The following is a 21289-nucleotide window of genomic DNA, read 5'->3' as shown; positions in this document are numbered from 1 at the left end:
TTTCTCTGTAGAGATTTGAGCAAATTTCGGCGCTGCCATTTTGTTCTGCTCCAGACAAAACAATGTGACGTCAATATTCTAAGGGCAACTACTCTAATTTTAAAGAATTTCAAAGGGTAACTACTCCAAAAACTTTAAGAACTTACGGCATGCGGTTTATGTATTAAATACAATGAAATGTCGAAATGAGTAAATGAAACGTTGGCCAATGACGGCAATATTGCCTAATATTATTTCTCACCGAACAAATATAGAGATATATGAGCCAATCACGTGCTATGTTTAAACCAATGAAAGTGTGACATTTCAGTCCAAAGGAAAACAATATATCATATGATACATTATAATATATTGCAATATCATATAAAACAATACCATGTGATAAAAAATATGCAATACAATATCTTATAAAACAATATTGTAACATATAATTTACAATACTATACATCACAATATCATGATACAATATAATATCATATTAAACAAAAAATTGATACAATATCTTATCATATAACCTTTTACAATATAATATACGATATAATATTGTATCATAAAAAATATTAGTGTATCATATCATAAAATACTATATCATAGGTATCATGTTATATCATTTAAGAATAAACACATCTATCAAGCAGGTTTGAGTGAGGCAGGAGATTTTTTTAGCATCCTTGAGAATGGAGAGCAGGCTCTGCATCTGAAGCTGCCTTTGTGATTCATTTATATTCTAGCTAAATCACTTATGCAAGGTATTATCTAAAAAACATGTGACCTGTTCCAAAAAACTAAACCTCATCCAGCATCCGAAACCTGCCAAAAGTATGTCAATTTTGTTCTTTTTACTATATATTTCATTGAAAACCAACATTTTTCAAAGAATCATTAAAAAATAACCCCTTTTCCGATTTCAAAAAGACTTGGATTGATAAATTAAGTATTCCTCTAGCTTTTTGGCATCATATATTTAAATATTTTTGCAGCCTTCAGTTCTTGAGATTTGATATTCACAATCCAAAGTAAGATTTTTCAGCTCGGATATTGCAAAGGATATATAGAAGAGCACTTAAAAAATATCTTCGTGTTGTGTTTGAAATATCAAATTTTACAAACAAGTTGTCAAAAAACCATTTCAATGTATGTCAAAATAGCAAATTGAATCTTCTTTAATCAATAAAAGTTTCTTCAACATCTGACAAAAAATAACAACAAAAACCCTTTTAAATATGAGTCTTGTTTTCAATGAAATTTATAGGGAAAAAAGAAAAGTTGACATACTTTTGGCACGTTAGTGTATGGCTTATATTCTGCATCCAAACCTGTCAGGTGCATCATCAGACACACCATCCATGCAAGTTTGGTGAAGTTAGGATGAGTAATAAGTCAGATACAATCATCAGAGGGCACCTGCTTCAAAAAGATCAACCAGCTCTAAATACCTAAACCTCCTCCATCATATGAAACCTATGGCTCAGTTTCAGCATTCAAGCCTGTCAGGAGCATCAGTATCATAAGATGCACCATCCATGCAAGCTTGGTGAAGTTACAACCAGTATTAACAAAGATATAATCATCAGAGGGCACCTGATCCAAAAGCTTTAACCTGCTTCAAAAACCTTAACCTCCTCCAGCATCTGAAATTCATGGCCCAGATTTAGCATCCAAGTCTTTAAAGTCCACAAGTAGGTCCAGATGCATCATCCATGCAAGTTTGGTGGATATATGATAAGTAATAACTTAGATACAAGACCTACAACAACAAGTTTAATCAGGTCCGGACACCGACACCAGGGGCATAGCATAAGTTCCTCCCAACATCTAAGTGAGCTAAATATAGGAAAATACCTTCATGAAATAGTCAAAATTTATGGATTTTTTTCTTTAATTAATATACTTAAAAATTTTCAATCCTCAGCAATGTTTGACAACTCTAAATTAATTTGTACCATAAATCTGACTTTTATACAGACAATTTTAATTAGTATTCTACTGCTAATATAACCATCAGTCACACAACTACATGCATGGCGAAGTAGATCCACAGAGCACTCCCACTTATAAACCTGTTGGTATAGAGTTCTAACCATTATTACTATTTTTTAAAACTCAACTTGTTTCTTTAATCCATTATATCCATATCATAAATAGGCAAATTTGCAATAACTTTGTAAAATGCATGGATACCATCTAAAAATTTCATTTTATATCATTTCAATATAAAGGTTGAAAGAAAAATATAATTTTTATGATGAAAAAATACTTTGTGGCAGAGGATGGGAGAACCTTAACACCATAGGTAAAGAAATCATGTCTTAAAATTTCAGGAAAATCTTATTGTTACTTGGGTTTTTTTTTTATATTTGTTTTTGTTTTTTTTTTTAAAACTAAACTTTATTTACTTTACAATGATTGATAAGCAAGTTCTGCAACTTATATTAATATTAATTTGTTGGCACTGAGCTTCCTTAAAACAACAGAAAATCACTATATCCTGATGTATAAGAAGTATTATAAGTCAAATTAACAAAAAAAATTGTAATTTGGGATAAAACAATAGGCCAATGTGTTTTAAGTTAACAAAGTCAGGAGTTAGGACAGACAGATGGACATATACTAGAAATAAAGTGATCGGAATAGCTCAGTTGAGCTTGCAGCTCAGGTGAGGTTAAAGTCTATGATTCTATGGAGGAGTTTTTAAGTTTTATAATTATATGACAAAAAATTGACTACAGACAGACAGACAGACAGACAGATTGATTCCAATATACTCCACTAAAATTTGTTTGTAGGAGCATTAAAACATTGGTAACAATACATAACCTGAGGAACTCAGGTAATTTTGTAATTTAAAAGAGCAACAAACACTGAACAAAAAGTGATCAGAAAGCCCACAGAACCTTGTCACATGTACAATATACATATATATATCAATTTACGATTTATTTGGACTATGGTTTTTGAAATATATCAGGATGATACATGTATCACAATTGTTTAATGAAATAAGTTTGTTTCAATAATCCTGATAAAAAATCATGAACATGCAAAACTGTAATACTCACCTGTGTTGATCTAGGGAAATCTTCAGCAGGCCTATCTGTCTATTAAGTAAATATGGCAGAATAATAAGAATACTGGATACATGTAGTTTATGCTACACAATGACTCATTTGTATTTTTTAAACTAATTTTTTTTCAAAATCTTATCTGTTTGTAAACTAGTGTTTTGAAAGTACTTGTAAAGGAGAGAAAATCTAAATAAAAATGTATCAATACAATATTAACGTGCAGCATAGAAATCAAGACAATACACTGTTAAAACTCAGGAGAAAGATTTACACATTTTATGGTTTATCTGACTTTAAATTTTAGCTGATGGGATAGGGGTGCATGTAACAAACCTCTGGTAGAATTTCCTGCAATGACCCCATTTCAGTATTCTGTAATAAAAGTAGTCCAAGTAGTAGAGTTATAGATACAAAATAAGAGAGACACACATACTTTAAGCTGTAGGAAATAAAACCAATGTAAATAATTTCTCTAGGATAAAAACTTGATAAGATATAAGTCAAGTTAATATTATCCATGTAAACTTTTAAAATTATTATTTCTAACTTATAATTACTGGTATGTTTGACAATAAACTGTCATCCTATCAGGTTAATTAATTATGTTAATGATAATATTATTTTAACCAGACAGTTTATTGTCAGAAAACAAAGCTTTTAATTTTGTATTAGAACACTACTGACTAGATTTAAGTATAAAATTGGCAGATATGAGGCGACTTGAACACTTTATACTTGTTATGACAAGGAATAAGAATATACAGATTTAGTATTGAATAATTCTAATACATACAGGCAAAAAGAAGCCTCCACTGCCTTCCATCATTTCGTCCACTGTGACTACCTGGAATACTACCTATTAAACAGTATTTTTTAAATATTTAAAGAAAACAATAAGTGATGAGGCACAAACACACTCTGGTCCCATTTTATTTGGCAGGTTACAAGACCGTACAACTGTCAACTTGTGACAGCAACCCTTCAGAGATACATTAACTGTTTGATGTATACCATGTTATACAATGACATATTGATAGGAGATTCCCAGTAATGTGAAAATGACTATGATTGTGATAAATGAAAAATAATACTATCATGAAGTGAAAGCCACTTTTGATTGTAATTAACTTCCTAGAGACAAATACTCTGTACAATCACAGGCCTCTTAATTTCTATCAATAAGCCGATAAATGTAGAAGAGAAAGATTAAGCGGCTTATTGATAGAAATTTAGAGGCCTGTAGTACAATTAAACTATATATACATTAACTGTATATTATATACTTATAGTGTTTAATTACCTTAATTGATTTCTTTGATGCATATACTCTCTGCATTTAAATACGTATATATGACGTAATACATAAGTAATTGTATATGTTTGCATACATATATCTATGTTTTAAATATTACAAGTTCCGGGTCATTCGGGATCGAAAAGGGTACACTATATTGATCACGGTGTTACCAACAATGTTTATTTAGAAAAATATGATGAATTAAGATAAGGTTTATGCGTAATATATCATTAAAATGGATGTAGCATAACATACCGTCATACTCTCGATTCTATCTGAACAAACTCGAACTACATAATGTTTACAAAATTTCGCGCATGCGCCGCATGCCTAGTCCTAAGGTTGCAGATAGTAAGATTCTTTATTTATAACCAAGTTCTTACACATGTGTCCGCCTTCGATTTTAACAGTTGTGTATCAAATACAAATTAACAGAAATCAACAGTGACTTAGTTTACGAATAAAATATCACCTTTCCTTTCAAATATGCTGTCATGCAGTCATTCACCATCTCTCCGTTGATTGGTTGATTTAGAAGATGTACTTGTCGAGAAAAATCGTACAGAGTGAAAAGTTACGGAAATTTTTTACAAATTGCCTTTCATGCCTCAGAAGCACATTGACAAGCGAATGAAGCAATTTTAAACTTTTAATTAGTATATGATTGAAAAATCTGCATTAGTTACTATTCATTTCATTCATTCATTCTTTATTTCTTTAAGCTTTGCAGCTCATCAGATTTTACAAATTAAAGAAGTGGGTATTTTACAGGAGCCCCTATTACATTGTACATACATAAATATGAAAAATTGACATAAGTAAAGGCGAAAAAAATCAAAAAAGAACAACATCTACACTTAATTACATATATCGTTTCTTAATTTCATACTATAATAAATGTATTTGCCGAGGTTACACATATCTTTAAAATTTTCGTTATTAAACAATTGCAACAGCTTGAACATCGATGGTTTCTCATAAAAATACTTTTTAATGTATTTTTGACGGTATTTAATATATACTGGACACACTAAAATAAAATGGAATTCATCTTCAACATAATTTTTACATGAAAAGCAGTTCCTTTGGGCTCTTTGTGTATTATTGTACCTTCCAGTTTCGATAGCTAAACGATGAGAGGACAATCTTAATTTTGATATACACTGTTGAAATTTTACAGGGACTGACTTTCTCAGGTAATATTGAAGATAAAATCCATCCACTAAATATTTATAAAAATGACATTTCTGCGAATTTTCTATTTTACCAAAAATATCTTGTTTAGCCAAGTCTACGATTCGTTGATTTATGACTTTTAGAGTTAGTGAATCAATTGTTTGTTTATTCCAAACTTCATTGAACCCAATTTCATTTAAAATTTTCTTTACATCAGAGGCCCAATTTTTGTGTCCATGTAATTCGCAGTTAATGTACATTTCTTCGTAACACTTTTGTATAATACAATTATTACTACATAACACATCGTTCCAAAATTTTAAAATTGAACAAAACCTTTTTGTAATAAGAGGTATTCTACCTAACTCTGCATACACAGCAGCATTAAATGAAGACCTTTTCACACCCAGGGTTTGCTTACAAAAATCAAGGTGCAGTTTTTCAACATTGTTACCTTTATGAGAGCCCCAAATTTCTGAAGCATAATTAATAATGCCACCAACATAACAATCAAAAAGCGATAATAATGTTTCATGATTAAGTATCATGCCTCTAATATTTTTCCTAAACGCAAACATTGCCTTTCTACCCTGGTCAGATAATTGCTTTTCAGCTTTTGTAAATTTAGTATTGTACTGGAATATTATTCCCAAATAAGTAAATTGTTCCACGATTTCTAATACGTCATTACCAATACACCATTTTTCATTACACTTGATTTTGCCCTTATTTCTAAAAACTACAATTTTTGATTTTTCAACATTTATACACAAGTTCCAAGTTTTGCAATAATGTGACAGTTCATTTAAAAGTAGTTGTAGACCTTCAACAGATTCAGAGAAAAGTACCATGTCATCTGCATACATTAGTAGAAACAGATTTAATGATAATAATTCGTGTGGTATGCATCCAGATTTTAAAAAATTCATTTCAAAATCATTTACATATAGATTAAACAAAATTGGAGATAACACTTCACCTTGCATAAGACCAACATTGTTACAAAAATAATCGCTTAAGTGCCCATTCACGACAACACAAGATTTAACATCATTATATAAAGCTTTAATAACATTTAACAATTTACCCTGGATGCCCACTTTAGATAACTTTAACCATAATTTAGATCTATCAATCGAGTCAAAAGCTTTCTTGAAGTCGATAAATGCACAGTACAATCGTTTCCGTTTGCACAAAGTATTTGTTACAATAGAATGGAGAGCAAACTAAAAGCTTAACGAAATGAAATATTGAAAGTATTGATATTTAACGAGGCCGAGTCTAATGATTTCTACCATAGATATTTATGAAATCTCAGGTTTGCATGTAATTTTACTTCAGTCTACAGGTGTATATCTTTATTTACTACTCTGATTTCCTAGGGGTCGTCTAAAAAGAAATCATTTTTTATAATGGAAATGTAAAAAAAAAAATTATCGTTGGTATGGAGGGAAATATTGCTTTGCGACATTGTGTTGCTATGATTATTAAAACATTGGCGTATTATTTTTAAAATTCTTAATTGTAGTTAAAGTGAATGATACAGAAAATCTTGAATAAACAGCATCAAATGCTTCCCTATCTACACACAATGTAATAATGTGGGTTACATGGATTAATTGAATTAATAAGATAATCATTTAAAGCATTTCCGATTCTTTACATTATTTTTTTTTCGGGAAGGGGGGGGGGGGTCACGCATTAGCATATACAATCTTTCTTGTTTAAGATATATTCATGTAGGCAAGTCATGAAATTGTTTTGGATTTCTTGAGCCTACATTATTTAATTATTTTATCAATCTATCAATTTTCAAATTTATTTTATCATCAAAAAATTTGCATTTCACAAAAAGTATGTGAAAACTTCAAACTCAATATACCCTCAGTCATTCAACTCAATTGTTTTCTAAATAAGATTCACCAAGATTGTTGAAATGTAGCTATCATTTTTTCACATTATTTATTTTTATCTATTTGTAAATTTGAACATCATTTCATTGCAGTTGAATCGGTATTGTGTGATAAACTGCACTCGTATTGCTCGCTCAAAACTCCACAGCAGGCTTTCCGTACCCGTTTCCCCCGTTTGTATAAATACTGACCGGCATTTCATATTCAGTTGCTGCAGGAGTTTGAATGGGTTTCTCATATGCAGTTTAATGTGGCTTCGATGTTTGTAGATAAAATAATATTGGCATTCAATTACCCCCCCCCCCCCCAACCCCCCCCCCCCCCCAACCCCAACCCCCCCCAAAAAAAAACAACAAACAAACAAACAAAAACAAAACACACAAAACAAAAACAAAACCAAATGAACAAACAAACAAAAAAGCAGGCGATATATAATAGTTTACTCATCAAGTAGAAGCAATGATTCATTTCCCTCTATTTCTTAGGGAAACTAGTGAATTCATACAATGACGCGCATGTTTATCGATTTGTCCAAACCTACAGCGACTTAGGAAAAATCACGGACTGCATGCACGAAATAATCATGACGACGTCAGACTCAAAGTCTCACAGGAGACGATTTGGCTGTCTCTTTACTTTTAAAAGCTAACATACTTACGTACATTAACAGTAATTTGGTGAATTTTACTTACTTTTCCTAATCAATTTATCAATTAGCTAAAAGAAAGATGTTAATATAAACAATAAAATGCTTTTTTTATGATTCATTCGGGTTATGAAGGTAGCGATCATTGCAGAAAAAAATCACATAACCCGCGTTAAAAAATAAACATAACCCGCGAACGCGGGTTGTGTATTTTTTCTGCAATGATCGCTACCCTCATAACCCGAATGAATCACCAAAGAATGCATTTTATTGTTTAAACGAAACTGCCGCTAGAAAGACAATTTGCATAATGGACATCATGAATTTTTCATTCTAATTATCTTTCACGCAAAAACCTTGCTTCATATTTGAGTTGCGCTCAAGGATGTTTACTCGCTTTACCACAACCCATGATTATCCCTTTTCTAAAATTACCGATATGGCGCACTTAGTATACGATTTCACGTACAGTATAGCGCCACTGCAAACATCACACATTTTTAATATTATACAATATGTCAAAATATGTTCAAAGAAACGCAAATTACACAATTACCACGTTTAAAGAGTCCTAGTAATCTTACACGACATCATTAATATCTTAGGTTTTGGGATATAGGAAAGAATTAGTATGCCAAAAAAAGTTGGACATTTGACTATTTGAACCACTTTAAACCAAAGAAATCCTATTAAAATTATGTTTTACGGGTATTGTACAGTCGTTTTACCGGTAACGAATATTTGCCAGTATCGAATAATTTTTAGAAAAATTATTTGTGAAAAACGAAGTTAAGGTTTTAAAAAATCCAGGCTGGGTAATTATAATACAGAAATAAATATTCTATCAGTGTGTGGAGTTGTTTGACATATTTGCACGATTATTTACCGTATTATTTTACAAATTAAAAAGGTGACCCAGATATGAACTGCCGGAAGTGCAAGGCAGAAAAAACGAAAGTGTGAAAACAATTAAACCTAACTATGAAAATAAGTTTGTCATTGAACCCCTGTGGATAATTAGTAATTATAATCTCTTTAATGAGATTATGCATCATATCAAAAAATAATTGAGCTTTGAATGAAATTACGACTTCAGATAGAACCACGTGTAGTTTTCCTAGTGTCGGTTCATTGCGACAGAAGTATTATTTGGCTGGATATATTGATAGATATACGGACAAAACAAATGCAAATAACAACTACTTATTATTAATTACTATTATAAAGTGTTTTCATGAAAATTCAATTTCATAAAGTAATCCAAAATGAAAACTGTTCAAGTCCAGTTTCAATTTGACGGGAAAACGGTACGATAAAAATAACGATCATATTATTTGTTTAAATAACATATTTCTACAATTATTTTTCCTTCTTCATTTATAAGTCTATTGCCATGTACATCTATTGCACTTTTGAAATTAATCCGCCACAAAATATTCGGTCAGAAGTGATAGAGAGCGCTTGTTTCGATACTGGAAAACGTATTCGAAAATAGGAAAATGGGGGGTGTGTTGAAATTACTATCTGCGTATTTCATCCTTTATATTTTCGGAAGTTTGATACTACGTACAGTTAAAAATAAAAAACAAAAAAAAAAACGTGATTTAAACAAAAAATAAAAACATTTGGAATTCCGATATCATAATAATAGTCGCATGCACGACGAAACCGCATACTGATTTGTTACCGGTAAAACGACTGTAGTATATGTTTACATTCAAATAATTTTGACTTTTGGTTTATCGTGGCTTTCATACTAAAAATTCGACAAATATTTCAATAAGTGACTTTTCTAATAAATCATGAATATATTCACATAGAGTTCTATATAATTATTCATTTATCGATGCAGGTCTCCTGAATATGCAATTCAGTGGTTACAGACACCATTATAAAACCAGTACTTGGAAACATGACTTTTCGTTCCAGCATACATGGGTAAAGGCGAATCCGTTCAAACACGGGTGTAGGCGAAATATTGGAAAAAGGCGCTAGATATATTTCTTTGTTTTCCCTCATATTCTTCTCCACTAAACGAAGCGAAATGTGTTTACGCGTCAGTTTTTGATCTGAAAGTTATGATGTTGAAATCCACTGAAAGCTTTAGTGTTTGTCTTTTTAAGAATTTTTTGAAATACAATTTACCTTACTACAAACACCCCGTATCGAACACAAGGAACCCATTCTCGCGAGTATTACATGTACTGTAAAACCGATAATAGGGTCCAGGAAAAAACCACGTGATCTAATGTAAACGACAATAGAATTCGAAGGGTTTACCAGTGTCAACAGACATTTTTCTACAACTCGAATTACCCGTGAAACTCGTGTCACTGAACCGAATACACCCTACGTGATTATTGCAAGGTAACTCCTGAAAAGTTCCTCGATCTGCGCCAATCAGATCGTAGTAGGCGGGATTTAAACATTGAGAGAGAGAGAGAGAGAGAGAGAGAGAGAGAGAGAGAGAGAGAGAGAGAGAGAGAGAGAGAGAGATATGAATTGATAAATATTAAAAAGTGACGGGTCTTCCTTTTTGTAAAATAAAACACTGTTTGAAGATGCTGTAAGTGTATAAAGTCAAACATGTTATACCTTATTACAATACATGTATATACAGGTACCTGTGGTCAAAGTTTGTGTTTACTTGACCAAAACAAAATGCATTACAGGCTCAAAAAGAAGAATGTACAGTCACTTTTTGAAACACGAAGAACTAATTTGCCAAAACGATCATGATGTTGATGGATTTTGGTTTAATTGGCTAGAATACTCAGACACCATCTTTGGGAACTTGCAGTAGAACATGTAGAAACCGATATATCCGTGAGTCTCGCCTGACCTATTATGTAGCTCGACCAGTTCTCTACTTTCAGATGTGTTTGATTCGTTATATTGATTAGCGTTATAAAACAATCATCCCCGTGTTATATTAAAACAATTAATTAAATCAATTGATAAAGAGAGCTTTTAAATAAGTTATGGAACTTGTACCAAATCCGATCATGTGAATATACAATAAAATATATTCAAACCAAATCAAACCATAAAAACAACTTTTATATGATTCTGTTGTTTAGAGATAAGTATTTTATTGCAGGCACGTAGCATCGTTTTTGCAAGGGGGGGGGGGGCAGTCTCATCCAAAAATCTTGACAAGCAAAAAAAAAAAAGAAGATAATAATAATGATTTTGAATTTTCTAAAATCTTCAAAATTCTAATCCGTGGAGGGGGAGGGGGAAGGGGATTGGCGTATTATGTCTACAACATCAATTTCACTCCTCATTTCCTTATTTTCAGATCAATTTTTTTTACATACGCCCAAAAAAGTGGGGGGGGGGGGGAGCAACTCCATGATAATTCAATATTTTATATGTAAATTAAAAAAAAAATTAGTTGCTGCGAGAAAAAGGCTGCCAGCCCCCCCCCCCCCGGGCCCCTGATGCTACGTGCCTGTATTGTACATGTTTTGTATACACTGATTTAGATGGGAAGCGCTCATGTCAGTAGCAATTAATTTAATACTTGGTCAATGGAGTACATGGATCTCGCCGCTTGAAAAAAAAATCCTGATAAAACAAATATACATGGATCAAACGATGATCTAAAGAAGAATCTTGTTAATAAACAATATTCAATGAACAAATAATGTCTTTACATTTACTTCTAGATAGAACGGGAGGGGGGGAGGGGTTGTAAACACGAATGTCGATGCTTGACTCCGCCTACCACGATCTTATTGGACAAAAGCTAGTCAAAGAAAGTTGAAAACTTCTCTGGATTTCCCGCCCGATTTCGCTTATAAAAACTCGTGCAGAGTTCACAGATTTCGTTGCGTGGTTTGACGATTGGAGTTGGTTGCAGCAGAAGTACGAGAATACTGTAAGTTTATTTTTGTGAATATTTTGCAGCACATAATTGCTAAGTATACATTAAATGGGTTTATAAATTAAGCTGTGGCTGCATGTACATGTATTTCTTACTTTTGAGATATTAGGGCAACGTGTTCATGCTGTATAAAACTCGTGCATTATTTAGTCTTTCTACAAAGTTAAAGGTTATATTCTAAGTTAAAAGGATATATCCGTGTAAATTCATTTGATAATTTGAAAGTTAAATGCACTAATGTTTGTGTGTGAGCACCATTCATCGACGCAAATGTTAAAACTTTCATAATTTTACTGACAATGCATCAAGGAATATCTAATTGTTAATTCAATTTTGATTGAAAATTTTTTTTAAGACATAAGTATTTTCTCTTCCTTAGGTATACCAAAATGACGTCTTTTGTACCTGTGCTTTTGGCGGTCCTGCTTTCTGTGGTAGTCTCGGGTTGGAAAAACGACTTCGATCAGCCAGTCGACTTCAAATGTCCTTCAGACCTGTCCTTCATTAGTCGTTTTGAGTCAACACACAGCAACCAAAAAGAAGATAGGCGCTTCAACTTTGACTGCAGACAAGTCCCGGCCGTCAGCGGATCGGTGACCTGCAGTTGGTCTGGTAATGTTACAGTTCATTTGTCAGTTGGCAGGCACGTAGCATCGTTTTTGAAAGTGGGGGGGGGGCAAAATCATCCAAAAAATTTTGACAAGCAAAAAAAGTATACTTTTAAATTCAACTGTTTTCATTATTTTCAATTCAGTTTTTTTTTACATGGTCCCATAAAAGGGGGAGGGGCAACTCCAAGTTAACTCCACCTTTGATGCGCAAAAAAGTGCCCCCCCCCCCCCGATGCTACGTGCCTGGTTGGTCTGGTAATGTTAAAGTTTATTCTGTCACCTGTGTTGTAATATATAAATAGTGCCTGTTTGGGAGGGTAACAGTTGAAATTGACACCCCGAGGAAACCATTGTCAACTGACGCGAAGCGGAGGTTGACAATGGTTTTCGAGGGGTGTCAATTTCAACTGTTATCCTCCCAAACAGGCACGATTTATTTTATTATACTGAATGTCTTAATTTTAGAGAATTTTTATATTGCTTTTATATAGAAATGACGTGAATTCTACGGCGAACCGTACGCGCATAATTTACGCGCATGTAACAATTGTGTTACCCGTTGCTAAGTGTGTTGCTAACGATGAGGGTAAAAGAATGGATTACCAACTGCGTCTAAACCAATCAGATTTCAGTATTTAACATGAAAGTATAATTAAACATAATGTGAATTTATTGATAATGTATTTGTTCAAATGAATATGTAATGTTGCTTTTTATCTCAAATTTGTGCCTCCCAAATTGTTTCCATGATTAAATTTTCGTCGGAAATTACACAAACTAAAATTTCTTTACAGGCTATGTCAACAAATATGATGCCATGATTCTCTACACCTGTCCAAACCAAGGCTATTTAAGCGGCATGCATAGTATTCACAGCAATAATTATGAAGACAGAAGATTCAAGTTTAGGTGTTGTTCTCCTCCATCAGGTAGCTTATTTTTCTCCCTTCAATTTTATACCTTGTAATAAAATGAAAATTGTCGGGTAAATTTATTTCATCGTCGTAGACGTCTTGCATCGTAATATAAATAGAAACATGGACTATAAATTGAATTATGATTTAAATATGTTGAAGTAGTAGAATGTTTTTGAAGGACTTGACTTCAAAAATTGCCACTGGACCGGATATTTGAACGGCTGGGATTCTTATGTCAACTACCATGTTCCATATGGTTACGTCATCAGAGGTGTGTTCAGCATTCACGACAACGGCAAGGAGTAAGTATAGACTATGCTTAAAATACTTATATAAAATACTAATTAATATTGAAATAAACTACTAATAAATACGTAAATGAAATACTTAGTAATAATTCATGTTTTTTTTTATAAGAAATTCATACTTGTTTGAATCACGCTCGAAACTACATGTAGCAATGGAAGGTCAGTTTAACCAAACCATTTAAAAAGGGACAGAAATTCTAACGTGATACGAAAGACCAATTGTTAATTTAATACATGTATATCAAGTTTTATTTTCATTACTTTTATAGGGACAGGCGATTCAGGTTCGAGATTTGCCGATCTGTATAGCTCTGGTGCAAAGCCTACCCAGGTCCAGATACCTTACTTTGGTGTAACATGTTTTGTCACAATAAAAGTTTTTGCTATGGAAATCATGTTGCCTCTTTGCTTAAAGTAGCCTCCAAGTTAAAGTTTATTTTATATCTTTTTGTGTAAAACTTATAAAAAACCTCGAACATAGTCAGTGTTCTATAATTTAAAATACATTCAACAAAACTTGTAAGTGTTCACCCTGATAGATAGAACAATTTGAAAATTACGATATAAAATGTTAAATCTTCGGCATCGGGCGACATAACACTCCAGGGCTTTCCTGTCACCTCGGGGCAAATATTCTAGTATGTCGCCCTCGAAGCCATGTAATATATGTATATTGTTATACCCCTGTAAAACAGTTACTATATAACTCTATACAAAAAAATGTCCAGCATTTTGACTGTTGGACTTGAACTGTTGGATTGGAACTGTTAAAATCGACTGTTAAAAAAGACTGTTGACCGGTGACGTCACATTCCGCGAAAACATGTTATTGATTAGAAGGGGTATAACAAAACAGTTGTTGACTGCGTCTCGGGCAACAGTTGATCTGTCGGACCGGCTCGCAAACTGTTGCCCGCGGCCTTCGGCCTTGGGCAACAGTTTGCGAGCCGGTCCGACAGATCAACTGTTGCCCTCGACCCCAGTCAACAACTGTATAATATTCAGTAGTATATTCTCACTATATAACTCTATACAGACGAATAGTCTATAATTGTAATATCAGCTCGTCCGAAAAATATTGACCGGTCAATATTTTTTAGATATTGACCGGCTAGGAATAATATCTAGAGAACATTCCCCCTATTTCAAATAATCGCCTCTGATTTGTTGATTTGTAAACGGTGACGTAAATAATTCTTCGTGACTCCAAAACAAGGTGACGTCATAATAGACAGTCAGTCAAGGCAAGTAAACAACGAACGCGCAATGCGACGGTTTGCTATCATAACGGATATAAGGATTTGCGAATTACTGTGAAGTAAAATCAGGTAGAACACATGTCTGATAATTCTTATGGTCGGCGGAATATCACAAGTGACCGTTTGATGCTGAGGATATTTTGGAAATGAACTTTGCACAAAATTGAATTCGTGAATTCTTTGTTGAGCTGAGAAAATTACGGCGATCTGTTTTCAATTAATTTCTTAAATTTTGGTTTGTTTTTTCATATAACAAAACAAATGTTGACTGTGTTTTCGGGCAACATTGATTATACTAGCCCCCTTGGGACGAAAATATTGCCCTCCGCTTCGCGTCGGGCAATATTTCGTCCCTCGGGGGCTAATATAATCAATGTTGCCCTCAACCCCAGTCAATATTTGTATAGTAAATCCAAGAAAGTAACGTTTCCATCCGTTCCTACAAAAACGCCCCATTTATAAAATCCATGCGATAATTGACATTGCTCGATCTGCCACAGTGTGTGATTTGCGCATGTGCGATGTTATAACATACGTGCAGGAAAACGGTCTACAATTGTCGAGGAATTTTCGAAGTATCTGTGCCTGGATTTCAGTCTGTCTTGTTTCGTCGTTTATTGGATTTGGATATACATGTATCTTGCCAGTGTTGTTATATTATTTTTGTTCAAAACGCGTTTCTAAAGCGCTAAGCTAAGCATAGCTCAGCGCTTTATTGTCGTTAGACTTCTGCTTCCGGTGCATCGAATAACCGCCCTCTACGAGCAGAAGTTTACATCATTTAAACTGGTTAGGGAACCAGTTTCAGGAGTTTGCTCTCATAACTGCACGGGCTATTGTGAATTTAATGTACGGGCTATTGTGAATTTAATGTACGGGACTGCATCATTTAAAGGGCTGCAACGCAGTGATGAGGAAATATAGTACCTATGTAAAAGCTGAAATGTTATTATTATACAAATATCTGTTATATACATACAGAAGCTGGGTTAGCGCTTTTCAGTACTATCAGTACTTTGATTACAAGTCTTTTCGTCCAAGGTAACGTGTTCGGGTGTATGAAATTCCTGAATGCGGTGAAGCATGAATAGTGGCCTCGGTCTTATATAGGGGGTGTGTAGCGATGAGCAGAACATTAGAAATCGACAACTAATATGGCGGTAGTCGGAGATAAAAGGGAAATAATGCGTATTTATGAATTCATGTCAGCTTTAACTGTCACTGGTGGGGTATGAATACCGGCCGAGAAAGTTACGGTCGGTTGCTTTCCCGGTCAAGGCATTCAGGTTGCATGGACTTCTAAATGATAGAACTACGCAATGTAAAAAAAAAGGAAACTACAATCAATAAAAAAGAAAGAAAGATGGTTTATGGACAGGGGCGTAAAAGGCGTTGTATATCTCCCACTTGGAGCAATAAAGACGAACGATTTTCAATTTCAGATATGATATTAATTTTTGGCTTGTAAGCACAGTTTTTAGTTAAATGATGATTAAAAACACACATGTATTAAACCTATTGTGAAATGTTTAACGAACATTCTGAAAATTTCTGTAAATGCAGTACTTATAATTGTGCTTATATAATTTGTTTGGCACAAAAGGAATCGGATTTGTCGTACTGATTTTAGAAATTTTAAAAATCTGACCGCTTTAGGACATTTCCTTTTTCCTTTTTAAAGAACTAAACAGCAGTATTCATTAAAAATAACACAATTCTTTTTTTAAAACCATCTAATTTCATTGTTTTCATAGTCCAAGCGGAAACATTATTAAATCAAAACACCAATGAGGCTAACGGAGAGGATTCCTATCACAACAGACCTGGCGATGGAGGATGTTGATGTACCAGTTCAGTTCATTTATTCGCTCAAAACCATTTCAAACATATGGTACATGAGGACAAAAATAACATTAAAATATACATATAAATTGGTCAGAGGTAAACATTTATAAATATAAGGGTTATAGAGTTAACAAAAGTTATACAAAATGAACCTTATGGAGGACAGACTACCTCGTAAATCTTTGTTATAAATATACACAATTTTCTCAACAATTTCATGTTACATGTTGTCATATAAGATAACGAAAATTTTAGCACCAGAGGAAATCAACATCGGTTATCACGGTTATTCTTACACAGGCATTGGTAAATATATGTATTTGTCAAGTTTCATGATAAAAACGAGATAAACAATATTATCAAAACCGATTTGGTTTGACTTTTCCTATAGCGTCACGATCATTTCTGTCAGCTACGTCATGCATAAATTATACACGCCGCCGTTGTGAAAACTTTATGATTGGTTGAGTTAGGCGGAGTTATCAGTACATGCTTATGCAATGCCAGAGCTGAAGGATTTCTCAGAACAGTTCATTTCCCCCCACTATTATTCATTCAAAATCGACTATCCCCTATGTTTAAATTCTGTGCAACTCTCTCTCTCTCTCTCTCTCTCTCTCTCTCTCTCTCTCTCTGTAAACGGGCGTTAAACCATAGCCTCAACTCAAGCTACGGTCCAGAGTACGGCGTTATAAAAAATATAATATTTAGAAGTTGCATGTGCTAAGCGTTCAATTCATGTAAATACCGTAAATGTGTAATATGCACATGTATTACCTACTAACTTGCCAGTCGAAGTGATAGATATGAATTCCTCGATTTCTACACCTTTCGATCGGCAATCGACAGTCAATAAAAGAATTGAACGATGGTGTGAAAGAACGAGACGGAAGTGGAGAGTGCAAGGGGGTTTGTACATGTGCGTCTTCATTAGACAAGTGTCCGATTCGTTTCTCTTCTGTTGCCCTATCACTTTCGGTGTAATATATATATACTAAAATATCCACAAACAATTTACTGCAGATTTCTTTATTTTACCTGTCTCTGAACCGCCGATCACCAGCTCCATACATGAACAATGGTTTGTTTACATACATAAAAAATACAGTTCTTGATCCGCCTTCCGAGTACGGAAGAAGGTTGTTTAATAGGAGAAAGTTTGGGGCAAGTAAAATACAATTATTAACAGTAGTAAACTAAATGAAGAATTATTATTTTTTTCAAAAATAGCGTTATTTTTATATGCGGCAAATTGCCGTAAAGTTTTTTTGTACATGTAAGTATTGTATGCACTGTAGTCTGTAGCTTTATATTTTATAACCCAAAATTTATACATAGAGCTACAGCTATATATGTTATGTACCGTATGTATTGTTTTATCACAAGTGTACACTTTCGAAAAATAGCCCAATTTCGACAGTCACGAGTACCCATGTGAATTTTTCATTCTCAGATATGTTGTTGTTCTGTCCGTGCATAATTTAGTCTTAGTTAACCAGCAGCCAATCAGCGGTAAGCTGAATCCACCAATAAAAAAATTGTGGTTAAGGTGCGGGTATTGTTTATGTATGACGTAGCTGAAAGAGTTGAACGCGACGCGATCGGTAAAGTCAAACCAAATCGGTTTTAGTAATAAGCATATTTGAATACGGTCAATATATATCTTTATACCAATTTTTTTCCACAAATATTATTTAAGTTCACACCATGTGCTCTTTTTCGTTGTCAGGAAAACGGGAAAATCCGTAGACATTTCGTTGATTGATAATGGCCTAACATTAAGCATGAAAAACGTCAGCATGCAACATAGCGGAAGATATTGTATTTGCTGACAAGGCCGTAGTATCGACCATAGAACTTACAGAATGATGACTTCAGTGGAGATTGCTGATGATCTTGTTTTAACAACTTGTTTGTCAGTTCCTCGTGTAAGAAATTGTTGATATGTAGAGCATATCCTTGCAAATCGAATCAACCGAGAGACGAAAACTCCATATACGAAGGTATATTGCTACATATGTAAGAAAAATTGACAATAGAAAAATCGAAGTGATCACGTGTATCATAAAGTTTTGTCTTTAGGTTACCATTATTGTCTTTTTCCATTAGATATCTGAATAAAATACAGACTCAGACTCTGTGATACCTTTTATATTTATGTTGCATGTCAACATATTTATCTTGCATGTCGACATATTTGATAGAAAATAACTTGCACAAAAGGGGCAGTGATATGACACCATAAGACTCAGACCCTGTTGTACCTTTTATCTTAAGTTCACTGGGAGGTGTCGAGTCGACGTAAGGATGGAAGTTACAATTGTTTTAAATAAAATTAATAATACGTCGTCGATATACCTAAATGTCGAGCTTAAAGCCACAGCGAGTGATTTCTTAATGCACATGTCTTTCAATGAATACTGCATCATATGAATATTGAAATGGTCTGCTATCAATGGTGCGCAATGGGTGCCCATTGGCATTCAAACAAAAATTAAAAAAAAACTACATAGGTGTTGTCAGTCAGAAATGCAATCATCTTCAGAGTATTTGTGTACCCGATCCGAATGGTTTATAACAAAATAATTTTGTAAGAGACCGATGACAAGGTAAATAAATCCGTTTTTGTTGAGAAAGAAGCAATCAATGATCTCAAAAAGCATGGATTTAATTTATCATAGGGAATGGTTGCATAAAATGTAGAAAATTGTAAGTTTTGATACCATTGTTTTTGGTAAAATTTTGTGATTCCAAATTTTCTAAAAGTTCCTTAAAATTTTTAAGTATCGTACCTATCTGATTTACACCGCTTCTTGAATATACTGTTGCTAAATACTCTTGATGTTTCTTCTTTACTGCTGTTAAGGCGCCGGAACCGGGGGAGGCTAGGGGGAGGGAGACCTAGCCCCCCCCCCCACTATTTTTGGGAAAGTTAGACCTAACCATTAGACACATAGCATCAGGAGATCAGGAGGAAGGGACCAGCCCCCCCCCCCACACACACTTTATCGCAGCAAACGTAATTGTTCCCAAATTAACCGTAACACCCCCCCCCCCCCACCGGATTAGGAATGTCATGATTTAGACAATCTTTTGCCAGATAGGTAAAGTTAGCTACTAGTAACTGGCTACGAGATAAAATCAAAGTTGGCTACTCGTAATTGGCTACTAGTAACTGACTTCGAGAAGTAGGAAAAGCTAGCTACTAGTAACTGGCTACAAGGTGAAAGAAACTTGGCTTCTAGTTAATACTTGTTACTGTCCATGTGAGAACACATACATCGAATTTCTATTTGTGTTCTTAAGATGTAGATTGCACTATATCACTGTCAATTGTCAATATATCTCAAGTAGCTGTATATATGAATTGAAGATATATGCCAGACCTGCTAATATCAACATTCTGTCTTATGTCCTCCACATAATATTACGACACAATTACTCATATATCTCTCTTTATGTTGATATTAGCAAGACTGGCATATATCCTTAATTCATATGTACAGCTACTTGAGATATATTGACAAAACCGCCAAAAAATAAAGATATTTGTAACAAAATGCACTAGTAGCTGACTACATTAAGAGAGATATCTGATTAATTGTATCGTGATATTATGTGGATGACTTGAAGGAATGTTGATATTAGCAACCCTTGAAGATGTCTTTAATCTTTATGTACGGCTACGGCTACTTGAGTTGCATGAAAAAATTGTCTTTAAAATAGATATAGTGAAACGAAATGCACTGGTACAATGTAGCTGACAAGATTAAGAGAGATATCTATGATATATATATATATATATATATATATATATATATATATATATATATATATATATATATATATATATATATATATATATATATATATATATACACAGGTGAATCTCGATAACTCGAACTTCGAGGGACCATGATTAAACTTCGAGAGATCAAGAGTTCGAGATATCGAAAGTTTAAAAAAATCCGGAAATTTTTGTTCCGGTCATTTTTGTTCTAAAATTATAGTAGCCGGAAATTTATATTTATAACATGGATGGATAGTCTGACATGATTTCAGTCGTATTTTCTGCTACATTACTTCAATTTAAACAATACAGAACTTACTTGTGTGGTTATCAAGTGTATTTTTTCACGTTAAAAAACTTTTCAGCATATTATGTTTTCTTAATCATTACGTTAGAATATTTTAAATAAAGAGCATTTACCGAAACATTCACAAGTTGTTGAAATTAATAGATCACATACAAATTACTTATCTACCCCTTGAAGGAAGTAGTGGGTAGTGTCACTTACGTAATCAACCAATTAACACTACCACGCTAGCCCCCAGGAGTTCACTCAACCGTCCAGGTAAGGTC

At 33.6% G+C, this 21289-nt stretch overlaps 2 protein-coding genes across 2 annotated transcripts in view; one reads left to right on the top strand and one right to left on the bottom strand.

Annotated features, from left to right (window-relative positions):
• LOC128184028 (inner centromere protein A-like) overlaps window positions 1–4938 on the bottom strand; it is a 56451-nt gene extending 51513 nt beyond the window's left edge. Inside the window, exon 1 of the mRNA XM_052853310.1 lies at window positions 4835–4938. The gene's annotated coding sequence lies outside the window, so the exon portion shown is untranslated. The remainder of the gene's footprint in view (window positions 1–4834) is intronic.
• A 6917-nt stretch (window positions 4939–11855) lies between these two features.
• LOC128184027 (hemagglutinin/amebocyte aggregation factor-like) lies at window positions 11856–14214 on the top strand. The gene is made up of 5 exons (XM_052853309.1): window positions 11856–11980; window positions 12366–12598; window positions 13392–13526; window positions 13693–13816; window positions 14092–14214. The coding sequence occupies exons 2-5, from the start codon at window positions 12376–12378 to the stop codon at window positions 14129–14131; spliced, it is 522 nt and encodes a 173-aa protein (XP_052709269.1). The 5' UTR covers window positions 11856–11980; window positions 12366–12375; the 3' UTR covers window positions 14132–14214.
• The last annotated feature ends 7075 nt before the right edge of the window (window positions 14215–21289 follow it).

This window comes from Crassostrea angulata, chromosome 5 (genome assembly GCF_025612915.1).
Source record: "Crassostrea angulata isolate pt1a10 chromosome 5, ASM2561291v2, whole genome shotgun sequence".
Classification (NCBI taxonomy): domain Eukaryota; kingdom Metazoa; phylum Mollusca; class Bivalvia; order Ostreida; family Ostreidae; genus Magallana; species Magallana angulata.
Note: the sequence above shows the minus strand (reverse complement) of the source record. Positions and strands in the feature narration are given on the sequence as shown.

What these genes read in the sequence shown, in the direction of transcription:
- LOC128184027 (XM_052853309.1), top strand. Translation starts at nt 12,376, where the DNA reads ATGACGTCTTTTGTACCTGTGCTTTTGGCGGTCCTGCTTTCTGTGGTA. An exon ending in GGTGACCTGCAGTTGGTCTG is followed by an intron (nt 12,599 to 13,391) that starts GTAATGTTACAG and finishes ATTTCTTTACAG; the next exon opens with GCTATGTCAACAAATATGAT. An exon ending in ATTCACGACAACGGCAAGGA is followed by an intron (nt 13,817 to 14,091) that starts GTAAGTATAGAC and finishes TTACTTTTATAG; the next exon opens with GGACAGGCGATTCAGGTTCG.